Raw genomic sequence first — 24,819 nt, 5'->3', positions numbered from 1 at the left:
TTATTTTGGAGTTCTCATTGACCAAAGAACTCTGTAGACTGATTACATAAAATACAGAGAATAAAATCCAAAGGATTGATAGTCAGGTATGTCAGAAGCTTGGTTGTTTCTGCTTCTGACCTTGGGCAGACAAACTTGTTACAGCATGAAAGACACCACAAGAATGCAGCAATTTGCTTTTCTTTACTTTTATAATGCCAACAGCCTGAAACAGGTTGCTTTTTGTGCAGTCTTTTTCAACTTGGTCTCCTCAAATTGATTGAGATTAGGATTCCAATGACTCCAAACTACTGAAACTACTGATGATTGAGCCAACTGGAGCTGTATTCTAAGAAACCTGGAGGTTAAAAAAAAGTATATAATTGTGCCTAAGGCACAAGAGATATATTCTTGGGAACAACAAAGGTACTTCCAATTCTATTAAAGGCATTTTCTTATCAGCCCCCATTAGGATTTCCAATTATTTCAGAGGTATCTTCCTAACATTCTCTTTAAAGTGTATATCGCAAATAAGCAGGAAACAATTGTATTAGATCAGTAAAGATTTCAAAATCTCAAGAATAATACCATTCCCAATCCACAGTTTTACATTCTAATGTTGATCTTTTATCCTGCTACTTTTTTAGCCCACCCACAGGCAAAAATAAGCTGACAGAAAGCCTCGTCTGTTTTAAATCAGCTGTAGATCTGTGGCTGTATGATGAAAGCCAAATCTAACATTCATCATGGCTGGGGATTAAGCCATTGGCTCTACTTGCTAAACCACTGCTTTATTCAAGCAACTCTCTTCTCTCCCCCCTCTCCCCATTATTTTATTCCTGATTTGGTTGGTTGGCTTTAGGTCCTGAGGACAACAATGACAAGCGCCAAATACTGCATCCTTCTTTTGCAGGTTTTGGAGGTACTTGTTACTACCATTCTACTGAAGTATTTTAATGCTGTCATATTCAATAGCTAAGTATAGTTTTCATTTTCCCATGTGCATTTTAGAGCATTTTTTAAACAATTGTTTCTGTAATTCTTTTAATTACCAAATTATTGTTTTAACTTCTACCATTAGCTTGAGGAAATACAGCATATCAACAGTTTCATAATTACAGAAGAATTTGCTAGTGTGATTAGTACCAGCAATGTTCCACTGGCTTGAACTTTATTTTAACAGTTTTTTCTTCCCTTTATATGAGCTCTCTCTGCTTGCATTGGCAGATATAATTTGATATTATGTCCCTCACTGATTTGGAATTGTGTTCCAGGACACTTCCTTCACCCAGACACTTTCTAAGCATTCACTTCTGGCAACGGTTCAAGTCCATCACATTGTAGAAAATGGTTGAATTAAAGTTCCAACTTACAATATTAGAAAGAATACTTGTTTAGTTCTCTTATAGGGCAGTTGCAATGTTGCTGGGGTGGCTTTATGTGAAAAGGCCAAATAAACATGCCAATGTTCTCATTAAGGACAAAAAAAAAAAAAAAAATCCCAGAGCTAATGTATTTACAAAGTTGTCAGGTGGCCACTGGCAACTGTACAAAGGGATAACTAGACAATGCCCAATCTTCTTTCAAAAGTTCTTTACAAAGGGAGCCTTTATGCTCTGTTACACCTAACCAGGCATATTAGAAAATTAGCTGGGTCTTGGTTCTTACTCACATCAAGACAAGATAATCATAGCTTTTATTTATCCCCACTCTCTTTGCACTGAAAAATGATTTTGTTATGATATAATACAAACAGTAAACTTCAAACACAAGTAAAATATATTTGCATGTGTTTGTATCAACTTAACAGACTGGGATATTTTAAAATATGTTCTACTTATAAATTGGGCTGTTAACAGATAGATACCTAATTCCCTTATATGGCTAAAACAACAGAATTGTGACTCAGTAGCAATCTGCTTTCCCTAATTTGGAAACGAGGACAATAGGTCATTACTTATTTTCTCTGGATTTTGCAATCTTTGTGGATCTCATAGAAGAGTTTATGTGCACTACTGGAATGTTTCTCCTCTTATTTTCACGTCTATATTTTCTATTCCAATGACTTCTTGCTTGGATGATCCAGACTACAATGCTGTTTCCCCTGTTTTGTAGCCAATTCTAACAACATCCCAAGAGAATCATGATGGTTGGATGAATGAGATTAGGTTCTTGGCAAGCAATGGAAACAGTCTTGCCTTTAAGCCAGAGGGCTAATGTAACAAACTGTTCAGGTACTTCTGGAATGAAGTCAATCTCAATTCAAAGACTTCGTAAAGAAACTTATTTTATTGCAGAAGAACAAACCAAACATGCTGAAGTAGTAGGAATTCAGTTCAGTTGAAATAATATTTAGAATTCAATTTTTGATGATTCAGTCTAGAAAGTTATCAAAGATGAAGCAATACCATACAGGAAGCAATATTGTATAAAAAGTCCCTTGCATAACAAATGTGGGATTATCCAACTTGTCCCAAAATGGTCATTCCAGGTAAATTGAGCCTACAACCTTCTAAATTTTCAGTCAATACAGCAGTTCTTGAAGCTATAATTTCAACAATTCAGCTGAACACTTCAGTTGGAGAAGACTGATCCAAGAGAACCAGTGTTTCTTTAAGCTGCTAACATTTTCACAGCAGACGAAGTAGCTTTTTGTTAACATTTAGGCTAATTTTACAGAGATCAATTTGCAATTCCCATAATATCCCATCAAAACCATATTAGGAAAACAGCATCTATATTATACTGAGTCAGACCTCTGTCCTTATTTAAATATTGTTCCACAGTAACTGAAGCACAGCAAGCTATAAGCCATTTGCATCAAAATAAATAAAAAGGCTCAAGTGCTATCTGCTTCTTCAGTTAAAGCAAACTAAAAAATTTCTTCATAAAAATCTCAAAAAATTGCTGCCAGCCAATATAAAATGATGAAAATTCTGATTCAATATAAGGCAAACTTCCAGCTCTCCAGAATTTCAGACACAGATCTTCTCCAGTCTTGCTGGAAATTCCGAGAGATAAACCTGTGTTCCTTACCACTGAGCTACAGAAATGTAGTAGCACCAGTATACCACCAACACAAGCTTTGAAAGGGTGTAGCTTTGAAAGGGTGCTGCTGGTACATGTACTTGTAAAGCTTTATGGCCTTTATGTGTAATGCAAATCAGATGCTAACCCCAGGATCCACAGCGCAAGGAATGAATGGATTCCTTATGGCTAATGTGCAATGAGTGAAGATGCTCATGCATAGAACACCCAACAATTTGCATTGGCTCAAAACACCGCAATCCCATAAAGCTAAGCAATCCAAGGCAGACAATATTATCCATTCAGAAAGGAATTAGTGCTGCACATGCCAGCACAGTACATTTACCTCTGGAAAAACTGCTTTACTAGCAGAGGTCAAGGGTAAGAATCTTGGGTGTATTATACAGCAAAAGGATTAAATGAAAAGGAATCAAATTCCCACAAGCATCACAAAGAAGAAGAAAAAAAGAACACTGAAAATTTACTACCTCTGTAGAGGAAAATCTCTTTCTCCTGGATCACGGGATGAAATCTCCATCAGTTTATTCCCAATGTATTTGAAAAACAGACATGTAATCTCCCCTCCTCCAACGCTATAAATGTATTTTTAATAAAGGTATCTGTTATTGCATTCCATTTATTCTTAATATCGAATATTTATGAAATCTCTGTGGATCTCTGGGCATGCATAGATAATTTTGAAAAAGTATGTCTAATTTTTCCTATACAGAGATACATTTCATAAATGATATTGGTTTTATTTTTTCAGTGCAGAATTAAGCCATACAAATTGTTTAGGCAGCAAAGCTTCAAGGGATTTCAATTATCTGGATTTCTATAAAGCGTATTTTGATATAGGTATGCTTACTGACAAATTAACAAGAACATATTAGCTATTAAATATGATATTAATAGAATTTCTATCTGCTCAAACTTAACTAGTTAATTTACTGTGTTTAGAGAAAAAATACAATTTATGCAAATATATACAACAAAAATTATTCTCATTATTGCAACCCCAAAAAAGTTAACATGTGGGTGAAACTCTAAGAGGAGGAAGAATCACATACTTCCATCACTAATTCCAGCCCTGTTCAATGGTGGTAATTTGCTGCTGGAGCATCTTTAATAAATGACAGTTTTAGGCACCACTTTTAGAAGAACTGAAAATGGAACTTAAAAAGTACAAAGAAGATGCACAAGAAGGGAGAGGTTCTTTTGGCTTCATATTTCAACTCTTAGAAATGGAGATCTGGAACTATGAGAAACAACAAGAAACGCTTGCAGGACAAGAAGACTGGGACAAAGAAGAAGCCATCTTTAATGATCAAGTAATTTTATGGGGGGAGGAAAGGGGGGAAAGAGAATGAAAAGTTTAAGATTTGAAAAAACAACCAAAAAAAGAATAGTTTGAAAAATAAGTATAATATTAGAAAGCAACAGAAGAGGGGATTACAGAAGAGAGAATTAGAAGTAGAGAGACAAGGGGGCAAAAAGGGGAGGGAGAAGAAGAGGGGGAAGAAGGAAAGGAAAAGAAGTTATAAAGGACAGAAACAAGATATAGAGAAACAGGGAAAAGGTATAAGAATTGAAAGTATAAGCCTGTTTAGATATAATGGGTTAAAACTTAATTGTAAAAGGGATTCTGCAAAGGTACATAAGATAGTATTGTTATATTACAAATATAAATAATTTTAGAAAATATTATTAAAATGATGGATAAAATATTTATCGTAATCTAGTGGAATGTTTGTTAATAAATAAATGAAATAAAGTGAATGAGAGAATTAAATTAGGAAAGGATGGGAACACTTTAATTATTATTAATGATTTATAAAATATAAGTGAAGAGAAATATGGGGGGGGAGAATAAATTATGGAAAGTTTATAAGTGTTCCCAAGGAAGTATGATATTTAATTGAAAAGAAATGTTAAAGATGCTAAGATTTTAATGAATATTAATGATAGAATTGAATTGGAATGGAATGAGTGATATATATATATATATATATATATATATATATATATATATATATATATATATATATATATATATATATATATATATATATATATATATAATCTTTTTAAGAATATAGTGTGTATTTTAAGAATGTACCAAGCAGAATTCGACTGGAAGTTATGTTTTATATTGAATGTTATAATTGTAAAGGCATAAATTGAAGCTTAAATAAGAGTTGAATGGATAAAATTAAAAGATATAAAGGTGTCATACTCCAATTAGTAACTACAGGGGAAAATTTGTTTAATGAGAAAAGATAATATGAAATTGAAACAGGATAGACAAAAGTATAAATATAATGATTTGAATTGAGATGAGATAATCCAAATAAAGTTGAGAAAATTAAAAGAGGGGAAAAACTATGTAGAAAATGTAAAACAGTAATAAGATATGGAATAGAACACAAAAATGAGCATGAAATTGAGTTTGTGTCTGTATGAAGAAGTGATAACCCGGGGCCATGCTATTTTCAAAGAAAGATGTTTTATTTGTATTATGTTTTTTTTTTTGTTAAAACCCAAATAAATTTTTCAATAAATAAATAAATAAATGACAGTTTACCCTCTGCTTAATAGAAAGTCTGTGAGTTTCCAAGACAGCTTGTTCCATTGCTGCTGAACAGTTCCTATTACCAGAAAGTTCTTCCTAATGTTTAGTGTAAATTTCTTTGCTTTTAACTTGATTTTGCCATACTCTCCCACTGCATCAGAAAACTAAATTCATCTTTATATATACCAGCTTTCAAATATCTTTAGGAGGCTGTAACTCCTCTGATTCTATGATACTTATTCTCATCTTCTGGTATAGAATCTTCATTGTATAAAGCTACTTTCTCCACAATTTTTAAAATTTCAAATTACTCATTTGTTACCACAAACAAAAAAGTCTATAGTTAACTGTTCTTGCTCTTTTTTCTTCTTTCTCTTCTCTCCAACTGCTTTGCTCTGGTACAGCATATGGATAAGAATTACTCAAAACTAACATAGTCAAGAGGAAAAAACTATTGTTCAAGAGGAACCGCCTTCAAAATAGGATTTAAACTGTTCCATCCTTAAATGCTTGACCCAAATGATTCTTTTGCCTGACTTTTCAATAAGCATTTAGTCAAATAAATAAGCAGATTATCAAAGAACACAAATGAGATTAGCGATTAGGTTGCACTATAACTGGATGAAGTGTGTGTGTGTGTGTGTGTGTGTGTGTGTGTGTGTGTGAGAGAGAGAGAGAGAGAGAGAGAGAGAGAGAGAGAGAGAGAGAGAGAGCAGTGTCTCTTTCTAGAACTAATGAAATTTAGAATCTAATAAAATAGTCTCTGCTCATTAAATAATGATGCTTTTTATGGAGTTTACAAACTTTATTATTTGATTAAATGTTTTGTTTGTTTTGATAAACACTAAATAACTTTCACTTTTAATTCTCATTTCTCCACAATTATAAGTGCATTGTTATGTACTTAGTACATAAGTACTACATTCGTTAAAGAAAAAAATATCTAACCAAGCGTATACTTCCAAGATATTGATATACAGCAAAAGGGTTTCACAATTCATACTTCAAAATGCTCTCAACAAGAGTATTGTAACGAGATGAAACCAAGTAAATGTAAACATAATTTATGTGATCCTCATTTTGAATGAACTTACATAGTAGGTGAATTGATACAACTTTTTTTTCTACATTTATCGAAAGTCTTCATTCCAAAGTTCATTATTCAAAAGATATTTCCAAATACCTTAACAATCATTTATTTTATCTTAAATTTATTTGTAATTTTCCATATTGTTAGGGCAGAGGTCTTGCTGGGGTTCTTCCAAAGAGGCCTCTCCAAGGGTAGTAATGCCAGTGAAAAAATATGGGGGCATACCTTTTCTTCATCACCTACAGTATATTTCTCGCCAATTGCTAAATAGGCTTGTTGAAAGCTTTTGGGGTCCTTAGTGCATCTATTTCATATTTTCATCTTTATAGACTTTTTTGTTAAAAGGAAAAAAGAGAGGGAGGGAAAGGTAGGTAGGACAGTTCATGACAATGATGTATGGACTCCAAAAAACTCAGGGAACTAGGTAAGAAGATGACATTATACAGGTAGTCCTTGCTTAATGATTATTTATTAAGCAACCATTCAGTTACAACACTGAAAATCATACTGTATCTTTATCAAAACAGTCAGCATAATGTATTATTTGCAACTGGCAAAGGGGATTTTAAAATCAAGAGTTCTCATTCATTGAAGACTTAAAGAATTATCAACAGAAATCAAGGGTTGACTGCATCAGACAGTAAGTAGATTCAAAAGGCAGACACCATAGAATACTGAAAATGATCAGCTACCAAACCAATTCTTCCCAGTACATTTCAAAGATGTGTTCATCTATGAGAAAGAGAAATGCATGGGCCACAATCTAAATGGACATGGTATAAATTCTGTAAGTAAATGTATCATGTTCAAATTGTAATTTGCTGTCTCCCGGAATATATCACAACAGATTATTCTTTCTGGCATGTATCAGAATAAGTATTGTTTTTTTAGTTCTGCTAATGATGGAAATGTTATCTTTGACAAGCTAATATCCTACAGAAGAAAGCTACAAAAAACATCTTTACCATTCATCTTCATCCCCTAATTTCATTTTACTACTGAAATAATCAATTTTCATCCTCAGGGCAGGGTTCAAATTAAAGATAATCATTTTTGGTAAGAAAAAAAAACTAAGGTGCTCTTGTTGCTCTCTGAGCTTGGTTGTTTTCTTGCAGACATTTCATTATAAAAACTAGGTAACATCATTAGTGCTAGTCAGGTTACCTAATTTGGGTAATGGAACATCTGCAAGAAAACAACCAAGCTCAAGGACCCCTCATTTCAATTGTGAGCTACAAATATTCTCCGTCATTGGAAACAACTAAAGTAGATTTCAGGTTTTACTAAGTTACAGTTTCTTATATTATATCCATTAATTGGTTTCTACATTGAGTTTTATTGCCAGACTATGTGTATAAACACAACAAATAAATTATTTGAGTAGCTGCTCCTATCTCTTCAGTTATATAAACTAAAAGACTCAAGGTCCATCCCTCCCTTGATAGGACCTGATGGTAAAGACTGCAACGACAACACCATTAAAGCCAACATCTTTAAAACATTCTTCGGCTCAGTATTTGTAAACAGCAATGGATCATGCCCAGTATTTCCTAGCCGTACCACAGATAACAATAATGATCTAATACATATCGATTTCACAGAAGACAATGTTGAAAAATCACTACGCAATCTAAAACCATCTCTATCTATTGGACCGGATGGAATATGTGCCTACTTCTTAAGAAAGCTATCCACTGCCATAGCCAAACCTCTAAGCATAATCTTTGAAAAATCTTTCAGGACCAGCTCCTTGCCTAACCTATGGTCACAAGCCACAGTCATCCCCATCTTCAAAAAGGGAGACCCAAGCCTAGTTGAAAATTACAGGCCAATCTCCTTATGCTGCGTCACCTGTAAAGTCATGGAATCAATTATTAACCAATCCATCATCCTCCACTTAGAGATAAACAACCTACTCTCCAATAAACAATTTGGTTTCAGAAAAAAACTATCCTGTAATCTGCAACTCTTACACTGCAAAAACATATGGACGACACAACTCGACCAGGGCAAAGCAATAGTCGCAATCTACATAGACTTCTGTAAAGCCTTTGATTCAGTGGTACACAACAAACTACTCCTAAAAATAAAATCCTATGGTATCTCTGGACAACTGAATAACTGGATAGAAGCATTCCTGGCAAACAGACAACAAATGGTCAAAATTGGGAGCGTCCTATCAAATTCTGTACCTGTCAATAGTGGTGTCCCCCAAGGCAGTGTTCTAGGACCAACTCTCTTCATACTCTACATAAATGACCTCTGTGATCATATTAAGAGCAATTGCGTTCTTTTCGCTGATGATGTAAAGCTGTTCAATACCACAGACAATACTGCTACCCTACAAAAAGATCTTGACTATGTATCAGAATGGTCAAACAAATGGCAACTTCAAATCTCAACAAATAAATGCTCTGTCTTACATATTGGCAAAAAAATCAGAAAATAAAATACAAGCTGAATAGTCAAGATCTTGTTGATGACCCAAGCTCTGTAAAGGACCTTGGAATACTCACCTCTAATGATCTAAGTGCTAGAGCCCACTGCAACTACATAGCCAAAAAGGCATTAAGAGTTGTTAACCTAATCCTCACGTAGCTTTTTCTCTGGTAATATCACACTACTAACCAGAGCATACAAAACATTTGCTAGACCAATACTCGAATACGGTTCATCAGTCTGGAACCCACATTACATATCTGATATTAGCACAATTGAGAAAGTCCAGAAATATTTCACAAGAAGAGTTCTCCACTCCTCTACTCGCTGTAGAATACCTTATGCCACCAGACTTGAAATTCTAGAACTAGAAAACCTTGAATTACGCCGTCTTCGGTCTGACTTAAGCATGGTATATAAAATCATACATTGCAATGCCCTACCTGTCAGTGAATACTTCAGCTTCAACCATAACAACACAAGAGCACACAATAGATACAAACTCAAAGTAAACCGCACCAAACTTGATTGCAGGAAATACGACTTCAGCAATAGAGTGGTCAATGTCTGGAATACTCTACCCGACTCTGTAGTTTCTTCCCCAAACCCCAAAAACTTTAACCTTAGACTGTTTACTATTGACCTCACCCCTTTCCTAAGAGGTCTGTAGGGGGCGTGCATAAGCGCACCAACGTGCCTACCGTCCCTGTCCTATTGTTTCTCTTATTCTTTTATTTTTCTTATATGTACCCATTTCATGTATTCATAACTATGTATACACTTATACTTATTATCTTGTAAACAATTGGCAAATCAAATAAATAAAATAAATAAATAAATATATTATCCTTGATTATATTGTTATGCAGTATAATACATCTTGTTCATTCTTGGCACAAGGTAAAACTTTTGCCAACAAAGTGAAGTCTTGAATACCTACTCAATTCCAAGTTGAAAAATAATATTGTTGTTTAAGTAGGCACAAAGTTTCACCTGTCTACAGTGGCCTTTTAGTCTACTGAAAGAAGAATTGAGGGAAATTGTTTGATGACTCTGGTCCAAATCCAAGGAACTAATGGTATCAAGATAAGACATAATCTTTCTCTTTTCTGTTCCAGCTTAACTTATGTTGCAAACAGCACAAATGAAAAGAAGAATTGTATGACACTTAAATTACCGGGGGGGGGGGGAGAGAGATGAAAATAGGGGAGTCTTCTTTGTATCTAGAAATTATCTGATGCATGTAAGGCACATACTCAAAAATAGTCCCCTGATTAGTTTGCTAGAACTATAGCCAAAGGGACAGTCCAGTATTCATATGTTTGAAAGATCTTAAAAATTTCTAGGGTTATTTTTTCTTTAAAAGCTCTTTAGAAAAGTGTACGGAAAAACATGACTCTACATATAGGGACAAGAAATAGAAGTGATAAACTATAAGAATGGCTCTTGGGTTCTGAACATTTCCTTCTATAGAGTAAAAAAACACCTCAATATTTTTGCAGAGTTACTCTTCTAATATGGAATTCATTCTAGTTGGTTGTGTGTCAATAGGAGACAGGCCAAAACAGGCAGTGTACCTGTACAAAATGATTGACTATCCCCCATCCTGCAAAAAAAAAAAAAAAAAAAAGCTGAACATGTTGAGTAGCTTGAAAGAACCTCAGAATGTTTCAATTAAAAAACAAAACAAAACAAAAACACAAATCCAGAGGTGGAAGAGAAGAACTGCCAACATGTTGGGACTCCAGTTCTCAGGTGGGAGAAGAGATGGTAACCTGGCACTGGGAACCAGGATTGCACTGGAATGAAATTGGGACAGAGACAGAAGAATAGTACCAATAAAGATTTTGATTTCATGTGCATATTTGCAATGCCAGGACTTTATTCCATGGCTATTTTCCAGATTATTTCAAAAACTTGGTATAAATTAAGCCCTTGCAACAGTTATCTTAGAGATATTTTTTATGCATAATGCCTTCCCAGGCTATGTGGCATTTTTTAATTCATTTTTTGCTTCCACATTTTAAAAATGGCATTGTTGCCTGCCTTGATTTACTGGGTACCGCCTTTGCAGCTTTTAGAAGAAAAGCTAGATATAGAAATCCTAATTAGAGCTAGGAAAAGAAACCTTTGTTTCAGCTTTGGGTTGTAATATGCTGGTGAAAAAATAAGAACTGCACTGCTTTGAAAAACAGAGCAAACATTTGTTGTTGTTGCTGTTAGTCGCGAAGTCGTGTCCCACCCATCATGACCCCATGGACAACATTCCTCCAGGGCTTCCTGTCCTCTACCATCCCTAAAATCCATTTAAGCTCACAATGACTATTTCAGTGACTCCATCCAGCCACCTCATTCTCTGTTGTCCCATTCTTCTTTTGGCCTCAATCGTTCCCAGCATTAGGCTCTTCTCCAGTGAGTCCTTCCTTCTCATTAGGTGGCCAAAGTATTGAGTTTCATCAGAGCAAACATATATACACGCAAAAGGTACAAATCTGTTTCTCTAGACCTAAGGATGCTATAGAGAATTGTGGGCCACAGCAATCCACATTAATCTGGGAATAAATCCCTTTTCTAGGTTGCATTTTGCCTTAATCCATAGAAATGTATTTTCTTCTTCCTTTACCTCAGAGATAGAAACAAGATTTCCAAATCCTTTAAACTTCAGAATACTTTATATAGTGAAATTAACACCAACAGTAGCATCATTTAGGATCTATCTAGTTGTATTTATCTCGTTGTCCTTTAAGAAAAAAAAAATCAAGCAGGGAGATAGATTGCAGAATGGCTTTCAAAAGTGAGTGTCCTATTTTGACAATATGAAGACATGTTCTTGAATTTTACTTCAGGAAATCAGAAGAAAGAAAAGCCACTATGTACTGAGCAAGCTAACCCGATTAGTTCATTTCCAAAAACTACAGGAAAAACATGACTTTATAGAAAAACACAAAAAAGTTCTGTTTTTTTGGCAGCAATCTGCTGTGCAAGTCACTCAGTAGTGATTCATTAGCACTTTTCCTCATTCTACATAAAAAAAGCTAGCAGAAAACCCTAACATTGGCTGACTTAGCCTAACAATATCAAAAGGGCTCTGTCTGAAAAAAAATCCAGACAGATGATTAAAGACAGCTTCAATTTGCAATTATCATAAACAAGATGCCATTTATTTGGCCTCTGCACCAATCCATCCTCAAATTTTTGCCTTAAGTTTTATTTATTTTTATTTATTTATTTTGATTTGTCAATCGCTTACAAGATAATAGGTATAAGTATATATATACTTATGAATACATGAAATGGGTACATATAAGAAAAATAAAACAAACAATAGGACAGGGACAGTTGGCACGTTGGTGCGCTTATGCACACCCCCTACAGACCTCTTAGGAAAGGGTGAGGTCAATAGTAGACAGTCTAAGGTTAAAGTTTTTGGGGTTTGGGGAAGAAACCATAGTCAGGAAGAGTATTCCAGACATTGACCATTCTGTTGTTGAAGTCGTATTTCCTGCAATCAAGTTTGGTGCGGTTAACCTTGAGTTTGTATCTATTGTGTGCTCTTGTGTTGTTATGGTTGAAGCTGAAGTATTTATTCATTGACAGGTAAGTCATTGCAATGTATGATTTTATATACCATACTTAGATCAGACCAAAGACGACGTAATTCAAGGTTTTCTAGGTCTAGAATTTCAAGTCTGGTGGCATAAGGTATTCTACAACGAGTAGAGGAGTGGAGAATTCTTCTTGTGAAATATTTCTGGACTTTCTCAATTGTGCTAATATCAGATACGTAATGTGGGTTCCAGACTGATGAGCTGTATTCGAGTATTGGTCTAGCAAATGTTTTGTATGCTCTAGTTAGTAGTGTAATATTACCAGAGAAAAAGCTACATAGGGTTAGGTTAACAACTCTTAATGCCTTTTTAGCTATGTAGTTACAGTGGGTTCTAGCACTTAGATCATTAGAGATGAGTAATCCAAGGTCCTTTACAGAGCTTGGATCATCAACAAGGTCTTGACTATTCAGCTTGTATTTTATGTTCTGATTTTTTTTGCCAATATGTAAGACAGAGCATTTATTTGTTGAGATTTGAAGTTGCCATTTGTCTGACCATTCTGATACATAGTCAAGATCTTTTTGAAGGGTAGCAGTATTGTCTGTGGTATTGAACAGTTTTACTGTTCATTGTGAAGACAATGCAGAAGCTCTTAATATGATCACAGAGGTCATTTATGTAGAGTATGAAGAGAGTTGGTCCTAGAACACTGCCTTGGGGCACACCACTATTGACAGGTACAAAATTTGATAGGACGCTCCCAATTTTGACCATTTGTTGTCTGTTTGACAGGAATCCTTCTATCCAGTTATGCAGTTGTCCAGAGATACCATAAGATTTTAGTTTTAGAAGTAGTTTGTCGTGTACCAAATCAAAGGCTTTACAGAAGTCTATGTAGATTGCGTCTATTGTTTTGCCCTGATCGAGTTGCGTACTCCATATGTTTTTGCATATATTCATGAGAAGTAAAAATGAAAAGTATGGAACTTGATTTTATTTATTAGATTTTTTCCCCCACCTTTATTACTTTATAGATAACTCAAGAAAGCAAAAATACATAATACTCAGCTATGGAGATTCTCAATCAGCCAGGTCATGGTTGTCCCAAAAGTGCTTTTCCAAAAAGCAACTGGATCTTTTTCTTCAATTGAAGAAGCTTCTTAGATTAGAAGAAAAATATTTTCAAGGGGGAAAAAAACAAGAAAGTCTAACTGCATTTTGGAAAAGCACCTTTGGGATAGATAATACTCCTTCTCTCCTCCTATTTTCTCCACAACAACAACCCTGCAAGGTGCGTTGGGCTCAGAGAGATTGATTGGCCCAAAGTTACCCAACATGCCTAAGGCAAGATTAGAATTCATAATCTCCTGGTTTCTAAGTCAGATTTTAGCTAGTACACAAAAGTGACTGAAATTAAATTAAGTTTCTTAAATGATTACTTCAATTACAGAATTATAGGCTGTACAGAAGTAATTCCTGAAGTGCTTCCATATTGTACATTTGTAACCTATTTTTTTCGAGGGATCAATGTATTTATATTTTCTAGTTGCTCTAGAAAGGGGTGCAGGGTTTCAGCTTAAGCAAAACAAATCCCCTTTATCCTGGGGGTTAGCAAAGGAATACAGCACCTTGTTTTACAGAAATAGCATTTCAACTGGAAAGTATACATCAACTTGTGCATACTGAAAACTTAATGCCCAGTTACTAAAATGAAGGTACTGTGAAGAACTGTTCAGAAACTTCATGAGTCCAAATCATTACTTTACTGACTAATAAACTGCAAAGCAAGTACAGTATTTTCACCTTCAAGTTTCTATTGTTTGTCCCATATGACGACAAACACAGTTTCTCCTTCTTTATAACAGGCCTATTGACAGAGCAGAAATGTGTTTTTTCTGCATGGTTATCCCTGGTAACAAATAACTAATATTTCTTAATCACCTCAAATATTTTAACACCCCCCCACGTTTGGCTTAATTATTCAGAAATGTAATTCAAGCTGCTGGCTATCACCTTTAAAGCTCGCACATAGTTTGGAGTCTGGTTATCTTCAAGAACTCTTACTCCAAATAGAAACTGCTTGCCCCAGAAATACTTTCTCTTAGGCATGGTGGGTGATGAGCATTTTCTACAGGAGGTTCCCTTATGTGGAATGGACTCCATCCAGAATAAAACCTGTACTCTCCTAACATTTACGAAGTGTTTAATAAAAACTTGCCTAGTCCAAAAGCTTTTGGGAACCAAAGTAGCTGTTAGGTGGCTATGCTTGGCACAACTTAAGGGTGATAGTAATATGTATTGCTAATACTGGTTGTGATGATTAGACCGGTTACTCACAATTGTTTTATGGTTATTGCATTTCTTTACTATGTTATTCTATCTGTGTGTTTGCAAGCCACTTAGTGTCACAGTGATTTGAAGTGGCATATAAGCCTTCATAAAGAAAATAAATGGCTTGCATATAAACATCTTCTAAAATGTTCTTGTGATATAATGGGGGAGTAATACAATCCATCATTGGCTAACATTAAGCAATTTAGGAGAGGGTGGATTAAAAAACATGGATTTTGCAAGAGCTGAGTATTAAAAAAATGAAATATATGTAAATGTACCCTCACCCCTATTATTACCTTCAGTTATTAACTTACCCTACTAGTTTAACCTATACAATTTACTTATCTTATAACATACTAAAATGTCTTTCTTTGGCTATTCCAGCTGAATCTTACAGCCAATTTTTTTTAGATCTCCTTACTCAGATTATCAAAATATGCAAACTCTGTTTTTTCATGCTTGGAAGTACTGGGCTTATTTGCTACCCTCTTTGCCTGAAAGGAGGTACACAAAATATCCTCTGAGGCAATTGATAGTCTATCCTTGAAGAACTCTTACATTTTACACTTTCTACTATCCAGGAAACCATAACAACTATGACGTAACTGTGTGTGTGCGCACACATTTTTTTCAGGGCAAATGAATGTCATGCTAAACATTGCTTTCCAGAACATGAGCAGGGCAAGGATAAAAAAGTGGGAGCTGAAACTTACATTTTAATTATATTTAAATATGAATTTAATTACATTTTCATTCAATTAATCAAGTTCAGTTAATATGATCATCCCCTCTACACTTAATTCTTTGCACTTCCCAGCCCACATTTCTAAAAACCAAGAACTTTTACAAGGGAACTAGAAGGCCATCAGCTGTGGACTTTTGCTCTAAGGAATGCACATGATTTTGACACAAATGAGGTAAGGGGGAAAAAAATGTATCTACGGCTCAACTTACGCGGATTTTGATGATCCTTGTCTTTGTACCACAATTCTTCTTAAACAGCATCTTCTAAAAGAGAAGCAAAAACCTAAGGTGAAAGTCAGCTGAAGTTTGAATGAGAAATGTAACATTACTTCATAATGAAAATCGGTGAAGTACTAGAAAGGAGACTGAAGAGTGCATTAAAAGAATTTTTAAAAACCCAACACTTTGAACTTAAAGGGTGTTATTGTGTTGGAAAAAGGGAGCAGGTTAGATTGACTCACAATGAGACAGAAAAAAAAGAGACTAAATTTCTGGTTGAAAGTATTACCATTTGGTATATAATAGGACTACTTTGGTATATACTGTAACTCACCTTTTTAATGTTATCCTCTTATATTTTACTCTCGATCAACTAAGCTGTGTGCTTGATGTGATTATCAAGATGCAAATTCATTCTAAGAGTCACAAAAAATTTTCTATATGCAGCCGCTGTGATTCCCTACACGCCCAAATTTTGAATATTAGTTTAGCAATATTTCTACTCTTCCCTTAATTATTTTACAGTGTTCACTGGAGAAAAAGATCATTAAGTCCTTAAAATTCAGGGCACAGATTGAAAGAGAAATCAACAGTTAAAAAAATTAAATAAATGACATATAAAGTTGAAACTTTAAAAATTTCAAAAGACAATCGCTGAATTATGCTGCTGGAAGACAAGAGATGTATACTCTGAATGTCAGTTCTACCCTTATATTTCTCATGTAATGGAAGTGAGGCAGTGGTAGGATTCAATTTTTTTTACTACCGATTCTGTGGGCGTGGCTTGGTGAGCATGGCAGGGGAAGGATACAGCAAAATCCCCATTCCCACCCCACTCCTGGGGGAAGGATACTGCAAAATCCCATTCCCTCCCCATCCCACTAACCTGCTTTCCAGTTCCATTCTCCTGTGCAGGGCAACAAAAGGAGACCCAGCCAATCAGCTGGGACTCCGGAGGCAGAGAATAGATGGGGGCGGGGCCAATCAGAGGTGGTATTTGCTGGTTCTCCGAACTACTCAAAATTTCTGCTACCAGGACTTCCAGTTTGAGCTTCTTTGGCAACGGACCAAAATCCGCAATCGTGCATGGTTACGATCCATGCTCGCCGCCGGAGCGCCCCGAGCTGGCTGGATTTGGGGCTAAGCAATCTCATAGAGGTGGTGAAGAGGGGGGAGACCGCCATCAGGGTCGAGGAGAGCCGCATCTCTCCTCCTCAGCTGGCCATTACTCCCTTTCCCGAAGGCGGTTGCAACAGTGGTCAGAAATGGCCACCTTAAAGAAGAACTCGACCGGAAAAGAATGTGCAGGAGGAAGATAAGAAGAGAAAGTTTTGGTTGACCAGGTTAAACTGAAAAAGCAACAACGTAAGGTACCCTGGAATTTGAACTATAAAAAATGACATTGTTCCCAAAGAAGACTTTGAAGCAGTGAAGGAGAGGGAAGGAAAAGGATTTGCTTTTTTTTTCTTCCCTTCCTTTTTTTTTTTTTTAAACAAGTTTTATTAATTTTCAAAACACACAAGTCATCATTATCCATTACATATTTAAACCTTTTTCCATTATAAATTTAACAAGTCAGATGAACTATAATTCTGTTTTAAACCATTTCCATATAAACATACAAAAACCTCTTATCCATTTTCTCTTTATTTCTCTTTACTCTTATTCCATTTTATTATTATTATTTCATCTATTTCTTTCTGACTTAGTTACCATTATTCTCATTCTATATTTCTGCAAGGTTTCATTAATTCTCCCCCCAAAAAAAGACATATATACACAACACACAAAACATAAAAAAAAATCTTTTTGGAAAGTAACTTGGACCCAGGTATCTCTTTCTTCATGGACTTCAACTGTATTCATGCTCATATTACATATCATTATTTATTTTATTTACCATTCTAAGTCTTCTATATTAACTTCTCCCCATATTTCACTCTTTTTAATTCTATCTTAATTAATCATCTTAATTTGAGTCATTATATTTGTATCTTTTGTCCATTCTTTATTATACCTTTGTCTCATTCCTTATAAAAAAAAAAAAGAAATTTCTCCTGAGATCACTAATCAGAGTATGATGCCTTTCTATCTCCCCACTAAATTAATCAAGTTAATCTTTAAAATAACACCCAATACCCAATCCGATTTTGCTTGGTACATTCTAACTGAATAATACATCCAGAATAATTAAATACATAGTTAAACAATAAATCTAAATATTAAAAACAAATACTATAATAAAAATTTTATAATAACATCAATACCATAATCTTATTAAACTCTTTAATTAAAGCTCAATATTCTAAATCTCCCCTCATATTATTAAATTTTAAAACCAATCATTATTAACATTTCAACATTTTAATCTCTTATCAACTCTTAAGCCATTTAAGTTTTCTATTTCTAATACAATACTACAATATCATCTTATGTACCTTGCAAAATCTCTTTGCAAAAATTATACTTATCCTTTATCCCTAAAAAAGATTCCTTTTTTCCCATTTAATTTCAAAACTTTGTAGCTTTTCTCCACCTTTTCCCTTTCTTTCTTCTCCCAACAAACCTTTCTACCCCCCCTTCTTCTAGCCTCTGCCTTACTGGCTTCCCTTCTCTGTCGTTTTCCTCTTCCCTTTTGTTTACCATCATTATATTGATTTTGCACCTTATTTTTCCCTTTCTTAAATGTTTTTTTAAATCTTAAGTCCTTTATTTCTCTTCCTTTCCCTCTTCCTTCCCTCTTGGTCGAGTTCTGAGATTTATTAAAGATGGCTTCCTCTCCTTCTTCTTCTTCTGCTGTCTTCATCTGTTGCAATGTTTGTTGATAGTTAATGAGCGCCATTTCCAAAAAAAGGCAGGCTTCTTTCAAACCAGCTTTACCATTTTTTTTTGCTTGCTCATAGTCCCTTCTCAATTCCTCAATAGAAGGAGCCATTATAAATCTTTTCTTTTCTTTTCTCTTACAACAACCAAAATATTCCAAAGGAAAAATAAAACAATCCCAAAGTTATCAATCAGTCCAAACCAAGACAGAGTTCCCACTCTCTCCTCCTAGGGTAGTATCAATCAGAAAAAAAGAAAGTCCAAATCTATTTCTTAAAATCTTATTGCAATATATTTTAGTCTTTCAATCCTTAAGGCATCTCCTCCAACAAAGTCTTAGCATACAAATATTTTTTTTTTTAGTCCTCTCTTTTCCCACTCATCGCTTAGAGCCAGTTTTCACCTAAAAAAAAATAGGTTTCTTAATATTCACTTTTTATTCCGTAGAAAAAGAGGGCAAGCTATCCTTTCAGCACCATCAAACTGCCACTTTTTTCCTCTTCTCGAAGGTATCATTCAGAAAGTCATACTTTTCAGGAATTTTGTTAAATATGTCTTAGAGTCCTAGGAACCAAGAAAAACTTTCTCCTTTCAAGCACTTTCTCCACTTCCTCCTGCGCATTCTTACCCGGCTGCCAGCTTCTTTGTGGTGGCCATTACGGACCGCCACTGCACCGTCCTGGGAAAAGGGGGTTCTGCCGGCCGGGGAGGGGGTCTGCAACACCCCCAAACCCCTCTCCGGATCCCCCTACCTTCAGCTGCCCCGCGCGGCAGGGATCGCGCAGCTTCGCAAATCCCTGCCGCTCGCGAAGCCGACAAACCGGATTTTTTCTTCTTCCCTTCCTTATACTGACAGCTAAGAGATTTAAGTAAGAAATTGACAAAAATCCACTTTGACATCAATAGGCATTTAAGCTGAAAATAAAATGTCAAAGGGATAATAAAGACTTTTGGATACTCAAAAACCTTTAAAAGCAGGAAAGGAGAGAAAAGGAAAGAATAAAAGGACGGGATCTGGAAAAATGGAGGAGACTGCCTGGAACTAAAAGGAACTTACAGTGAAACCTTAACAAGATTCCTAAAAGATACATTCTAACTGAAACTTTGTACAAAATAATAGAACCCCAGGAAGAGAAAGTGGAAAAAAAGAAGCAAGAAGAAACAGCTTTGGATTATTGGATTACTTGGTGATTTTTGGATTTTTGGCTATTGGATTTAAATGACTAAAATCAATCGGGTGATTGTTTAAAAGTGTTCAAAATGGCATCACTTTTAGAAGAACTGAAAATGGAACTTAAAAAAACAGAAAGCACAAGAAGGAAGAGGTTCTTTTGGCTTCATATTTCAATTTTTAGAAATGGAGATCTGGAACTATGAACAACAAGAAACGCTTGTAGAACAAGAAGGTTGGGACAAAGAAGAAGCCATCTTTAATGATCAAGTAATTTTATGTGGGGGGAAAAAAGGAAAGGGGGGAAAGAGTGAAAAAAGGGGGGAAAGAGTGAAAGGAAAGGGGGGAAAGAGTGAAAAGTTTAAGATTTGAAAAAACAACAACAAAAAAGAATAGTTTGAAAAATAGTTACAATATTAAGAAGCAACAGAAGAGAGGATCACAGAAAAGAGAATTAGAAGTAGAGAGACAAGGGGGCAAAAAGGGGAGGAAGAAGAAGAGGGGGAAGAAGGAAAGGAAAAGAAGTTATAAAAGAAACAAGATATAGAGAAACAGGGAAAATGTATAAGAATTGAAAGTATAAGCCTGTTTAGAGATAATGCGTGAAAATTTAATTGAAAAAGGGATTCTGCAAAGGTACATAAGATAGTATTGTTATATTAGAAATAGAAATAATTTTAGAAAATATGAAACAATGGTTCGGGTATTTTCCCACGTCATTGTAGTTCTTTTAAAGTTGTAGCAACGTTTCAGCAGAATCTCATCTGCCATCATCAGGCTTCTGTATTGTGTCCGTCTGTGGGTCAGACTTTTACAGTGGTTTCAGATTTAAATTTGGGGCAGCCTATTGCTGTGCCAGAATGGTTTTTTCTTCATCCTGATTGGTTGGGAGTCTTGGTCTGTGTTTATTGGTCTCGGAGTTTGCTGTGTTCTGCTTGATGGGTGTTTCTGATATCTTCTGTCTGTTTTTTGGCTCTTTTTGTATCTTGATTGGCTGGCAGCATTGTGTTACTTTAATGGAGGTCTTTAGTGCAGCTTGGCTTCGGGTAAATGGACTGCTATCATTAGTTAGGAAGCTGGGTTTCATCTGGGTGCCTGGTTGGGGTGTGTTTGAGCTGGAGGTATCAGGGGGATCTGTTTGTGCCCAGGTGTTTGCCTGGCTTGTGGTGTGGAGATTTTTTGTTTGTGAGTGCAGGCTTCCAAATGATTGACAGCCTGGTGGAATCATCTCTTCTGTTCATGCTTTCTGGTCTTTTTCAATCTCTATGGCTTCTCTGATGACTCTGTGGCTAGGGTTTTCCATAGTGGCCAGGGTTTTGGTGCCATTGAAGTTGATGCTATGACCTGTAGCTTCCATGTGTTGGACTAGTGAGGAAGTGTGTTCCAGCTTTTTGACTGCATTTTTGTGTTCATCCAGGCGGGTACTTATTCTTCTATTGGTCTGTCCAATGTATGTGGCCGGGCATGATGCACAGGGGACTTCGTATACGCCTTGGTTTTCCAGGTCAATTTTATCTTTGGGGTTGCTAAGGATGGCTGCTATTTTTCTGTCTGTTTTGAAGGCAGTCCTGATGTGATGTCTGTGTAGTACCTTACTAATTTTGTCTGTAGTACCTCTTATGTAGGGCAGGACAGCTGTTCCATAGGTCTGTTCATCTTCTGGGTCTCTATTATGTTTCAGTGTGTTTTTGTGGATCAAGCTGGTGATTTTGCTTTTGTGGAAGCCGTTGGCTGTCAGTACTTTAGTCAGGGTGCATAGTTCAGCCTTAATGTGTGTCTTGTCTGCCAGGCGTTTGGTTCTGGTAATTAGTGTTTTAGCCACGGAGTTTATCTGTGCTGGGTGGTGGTGGGATTGGGCGTTGAGGTAGCGGTTGGTGTGTGTTTTCTTCTGGTATATGGTGTGTCCTAGTGTGCCATCTGTTTTTTTGTAGATTAGTACATCTAGGAATGGTAGTTGTTTGTTTGTTTCTGTTTCCATGGTGAACTTGATTTTGGGGTGTGCGCTGTTTAGGTGTGTTAGGAAATTGTTTAGGTTTTCTTGTCCATGGGGCCAAATCACGAATGTGTCATCGATGTATCTTAACCATAGTTTGGGTTTGAGGATGGCATTGGCCAGGGCTCTGGATTCGAATTCTTCCATGAACAGGTTAGCAATGACAGGTGACAGTGGTGATCCCATGGGGCTCCTTCTATTTGTTTGTATCTTTGTCCTTTGTATATGAAATATGTGTTGGTTAAGCAGTGTTCTGTTAGTTCCATGAGGTGTTTGGCTGGTTGGTATTTATTTTTGATGATTTCAAGGGTCTCTTTTATCGGGACTTGAGTGAATAGGGAAACCACGTCAAAACTTACAAGCAGATCTTCTTGCTCCACGTGTAGATCTTTGATCATTTCCAAGAAGTGGTATGAGTTTTGTACATGTGAAGCTGCTGTTTCAGCATGGGGCTGTAGCTGCTTTGCTAGGTATTTGGCTAGGTTTTGTAGTGGTGCTCCTCTGGAGCTGACTATGGGTCTGAGAGGTATGCCTTCTTTGTGTATTTTTGGGAGGCCGTATAGTTTGGGGCATCTGGAAGATTTCTCTCTGGGTATAATCGTGTGTTGGATCTCTTTGCTTATGTGGCTGGTTATAATTTTCTTCTTGGTTAAGTTTTCCAGATATGTGGTTGGGTCTGTGTTTATGGGTTTGTATGTGGAGTCTTGGAGTAGGTCTGTCAATTTTGTTTCGTAGTCTTTTCTGTCCATTACTACAGTGGCATTTCCTTTGTCTGCTGGGAGGATGATTATGCTGCTATCTCTTTTCAGGGTTTGTAGTGCTTTAATTTCATTTTTCTGTAAGTTGCTTTTGGGTGGCTTGCTTGTGCATAGGATATTGGTAACTTGGTGTCTTATTTTATCAGCTTCATCTGTATTTAATTTAGTTAGGCTGGATTCTACTGCACATATGATGGATTCTGTGGGGATTTTTTGGGGTGCTATAGCATAATTGAATCCTTTGGTTAGAACATCTGTTTCTGTTTTGGTGAGTTCTCTGTTGGAAACGTTGTGCACTAATTGTTTCAGGTGTTGTTGTGAGTTGTTGGGGGTTTTCTTGTCATGTTCTAATTTCTTTAATTTTTTCAATAATTTTTCCTGTTTGTAAATACCTTCAGAATCAGCTCTCCAAGTTGTAAGTTGTTTTATCTTGTCCCAAAGTAGAGGGTGGATTTTGCTGCTCAGTTCCAGGTGTAGTGCTAGCAAATCTTTGTTTAACTGATCTAATCGGAATCTCTTACTGTGGAGCTCGTTCCGTAGTAAAGCCATTTCAGTTCTTTTCAGGATACGTTTAGTGGCTGCTGTGCTTTGATGAAATGTTAATTTGAAGCAGGTTGGTGTAGTATTGTTGTCTCTGCAGCTGCGTAGGAATTGGAGGTCACATAGTATTCCTGCTCTTTTAATTTCCAGTTTCTCGTAGGTTTTGATCTGGCTGTTTATTTCCTCCCGTAGAGGTTTGATATTTGTTTTCTTAAGTTTTCGCGGGTACTTACATGTATGGTGTTCGGCTTGGTTCGGTATTTTCCCACGTCATTGTAGTTCTTTTAAAGTTGTAGCAACGTTTCAGCAGAATCTCATCTGCCATCATCAGGCTTCTGTATTGTGTCCGTCTGTGGGTCAGACTTTTACAGTGGTTTCAGATTTAAATTTGGGGCAGCCTATTGCTGTGCCAGAATGGTTTTTTCTTCATCCTGATTGGTTGGGAGTCTTGGTCTGTGTTTATTGGTCTCGGAGTTTGCTGTGTTCTGCTTGATGGGTGTTTCTGATATCTTCTGTCTGTTTTTTGGCTCTTTTTGTATCTTGATTGGCTGGCAGCATTGTGTTACTTTAATGGAGGTCTTTAGTGCAGCTTGGCTTCGGGTAAATGGACGGCTATCATTAGTTAGGAAGCTGGGTTTCATCTGGGTGCCTGGTTGGGGTGTGTTTGAGCTGGAGGTATCAGGGGGGATCTGTTTGTGCCCAGGTGTTTGCCTGGCTTGTGGTGTGGAGATTTTTTTGTTTGTGAGTGCAGGCTTCCAAATGATTGACAGCCTGGTGGAATCATCTCTTCTGTTCATGCTTTCTGGTCTTTTTTCAATCTCTATGGCTTCTCTGATGACTCTGTGGCTAGGGTTTTCCATAGTGGCCAGGGTTTTGGTGCCATTGATATGGTGCCATATACACGCTATATATATATATATAAAACGTAGTGTGTATTTTAAGAATGTACCAAGCAGAATTCGATTGAAAGTTATGTACTATATTCAATGTTCATAAATTGAAGTTTAAATATGAGTTGAATGGATAAAATTAAAAGATATAAAGGTGTCATACTCCAATTAGTAACTACAGGGGAAAATTTGTTTAATGAGAAAAGATAATATGAAATTGAAACAAGACAGACAAAAGTATAAATATAATGATTGGAAGGACATTGAAACTTAGAAAAAGATATATAATTGAATTTAGATATGAGATAATTAAAAATAAAGTTGAGAAAATCAAGGGAGGGGAAAATTATGGAGAAAATGTTAAAATAGTAATAAGATATGGGTAGAACACAAAGATGAATATGAAATTGAGTGTGTGTCTGTATGAAGAAGTGATAACCCAGGATCATGCTATTCTCAAAAAAAGTATTAATACATAATTTGTATTATGTTTTTGTGAAAACCCAAATAAAATTCATATTAAAAAAAAAAAATCTGCTACTGGTTTCTCCAGAGCTGGTCAGAACCTGTTGAATACCACCTCTGAAGTGAGGTAATTAAAAAGCTACTATATAAAAGTTTGCCTGCCTTTCTCCAACTGCATCCTACTTGCCCATAGCCATTTTGTAAACAATAAAGGGATTTATTTT

General features: G+C 35.9%; 1 protein-coding gene across 3 annotated transcripts in view; it reads right to left on the bottom strand.

Annotated features, from left to right (window-relative positions):
- The window catches only part of LOC113421276 (uncharacterized), a 124,076-nt gene that overhangs the window by 8,635 nt on the left and 90,622 nt on the right, over positions 1–24,819 (bottom strand). For 2 of the 3 annotated variants that reach the window (XM_087965391.1, XM_087965382.1), the window contains exon 4: positions 15,947–16,000. The exons of the other annotated variant lie outside the window; for it this stretch is intronic. In XM_087965391.1, the coding sequence (XP_087821517.1) occupies positions 15,947–16,000 (54 nt within the window). The remainder of the gene's footprint in view (positions 1–15,946; positions 16,001–24,819) is intronic. 3 annotated transcript variants of the gene reach the window in all.

This window comes from Notechis scutatus, chromosome 1 (genome assembly GCF_049901735.1).
Source record: "Notechis scutatus isolate UNSWTSFEM ecotype Mainland chromosome 1, rNotScu1.2, whole genome shotgun sequence".
Classification (NCBI taxonomy): domain Eukaryota; kingdom Metazoa; phylum Chordata; class Lepidosauria; order Squamata; family Elapidae; genus Notechis; species Notechis scutatus.
The sequence above is the reverse complement of the archived record's forward strand: the minus strand, read 5'-3'. Positions and strand labels throughout refer to the sequence as shown.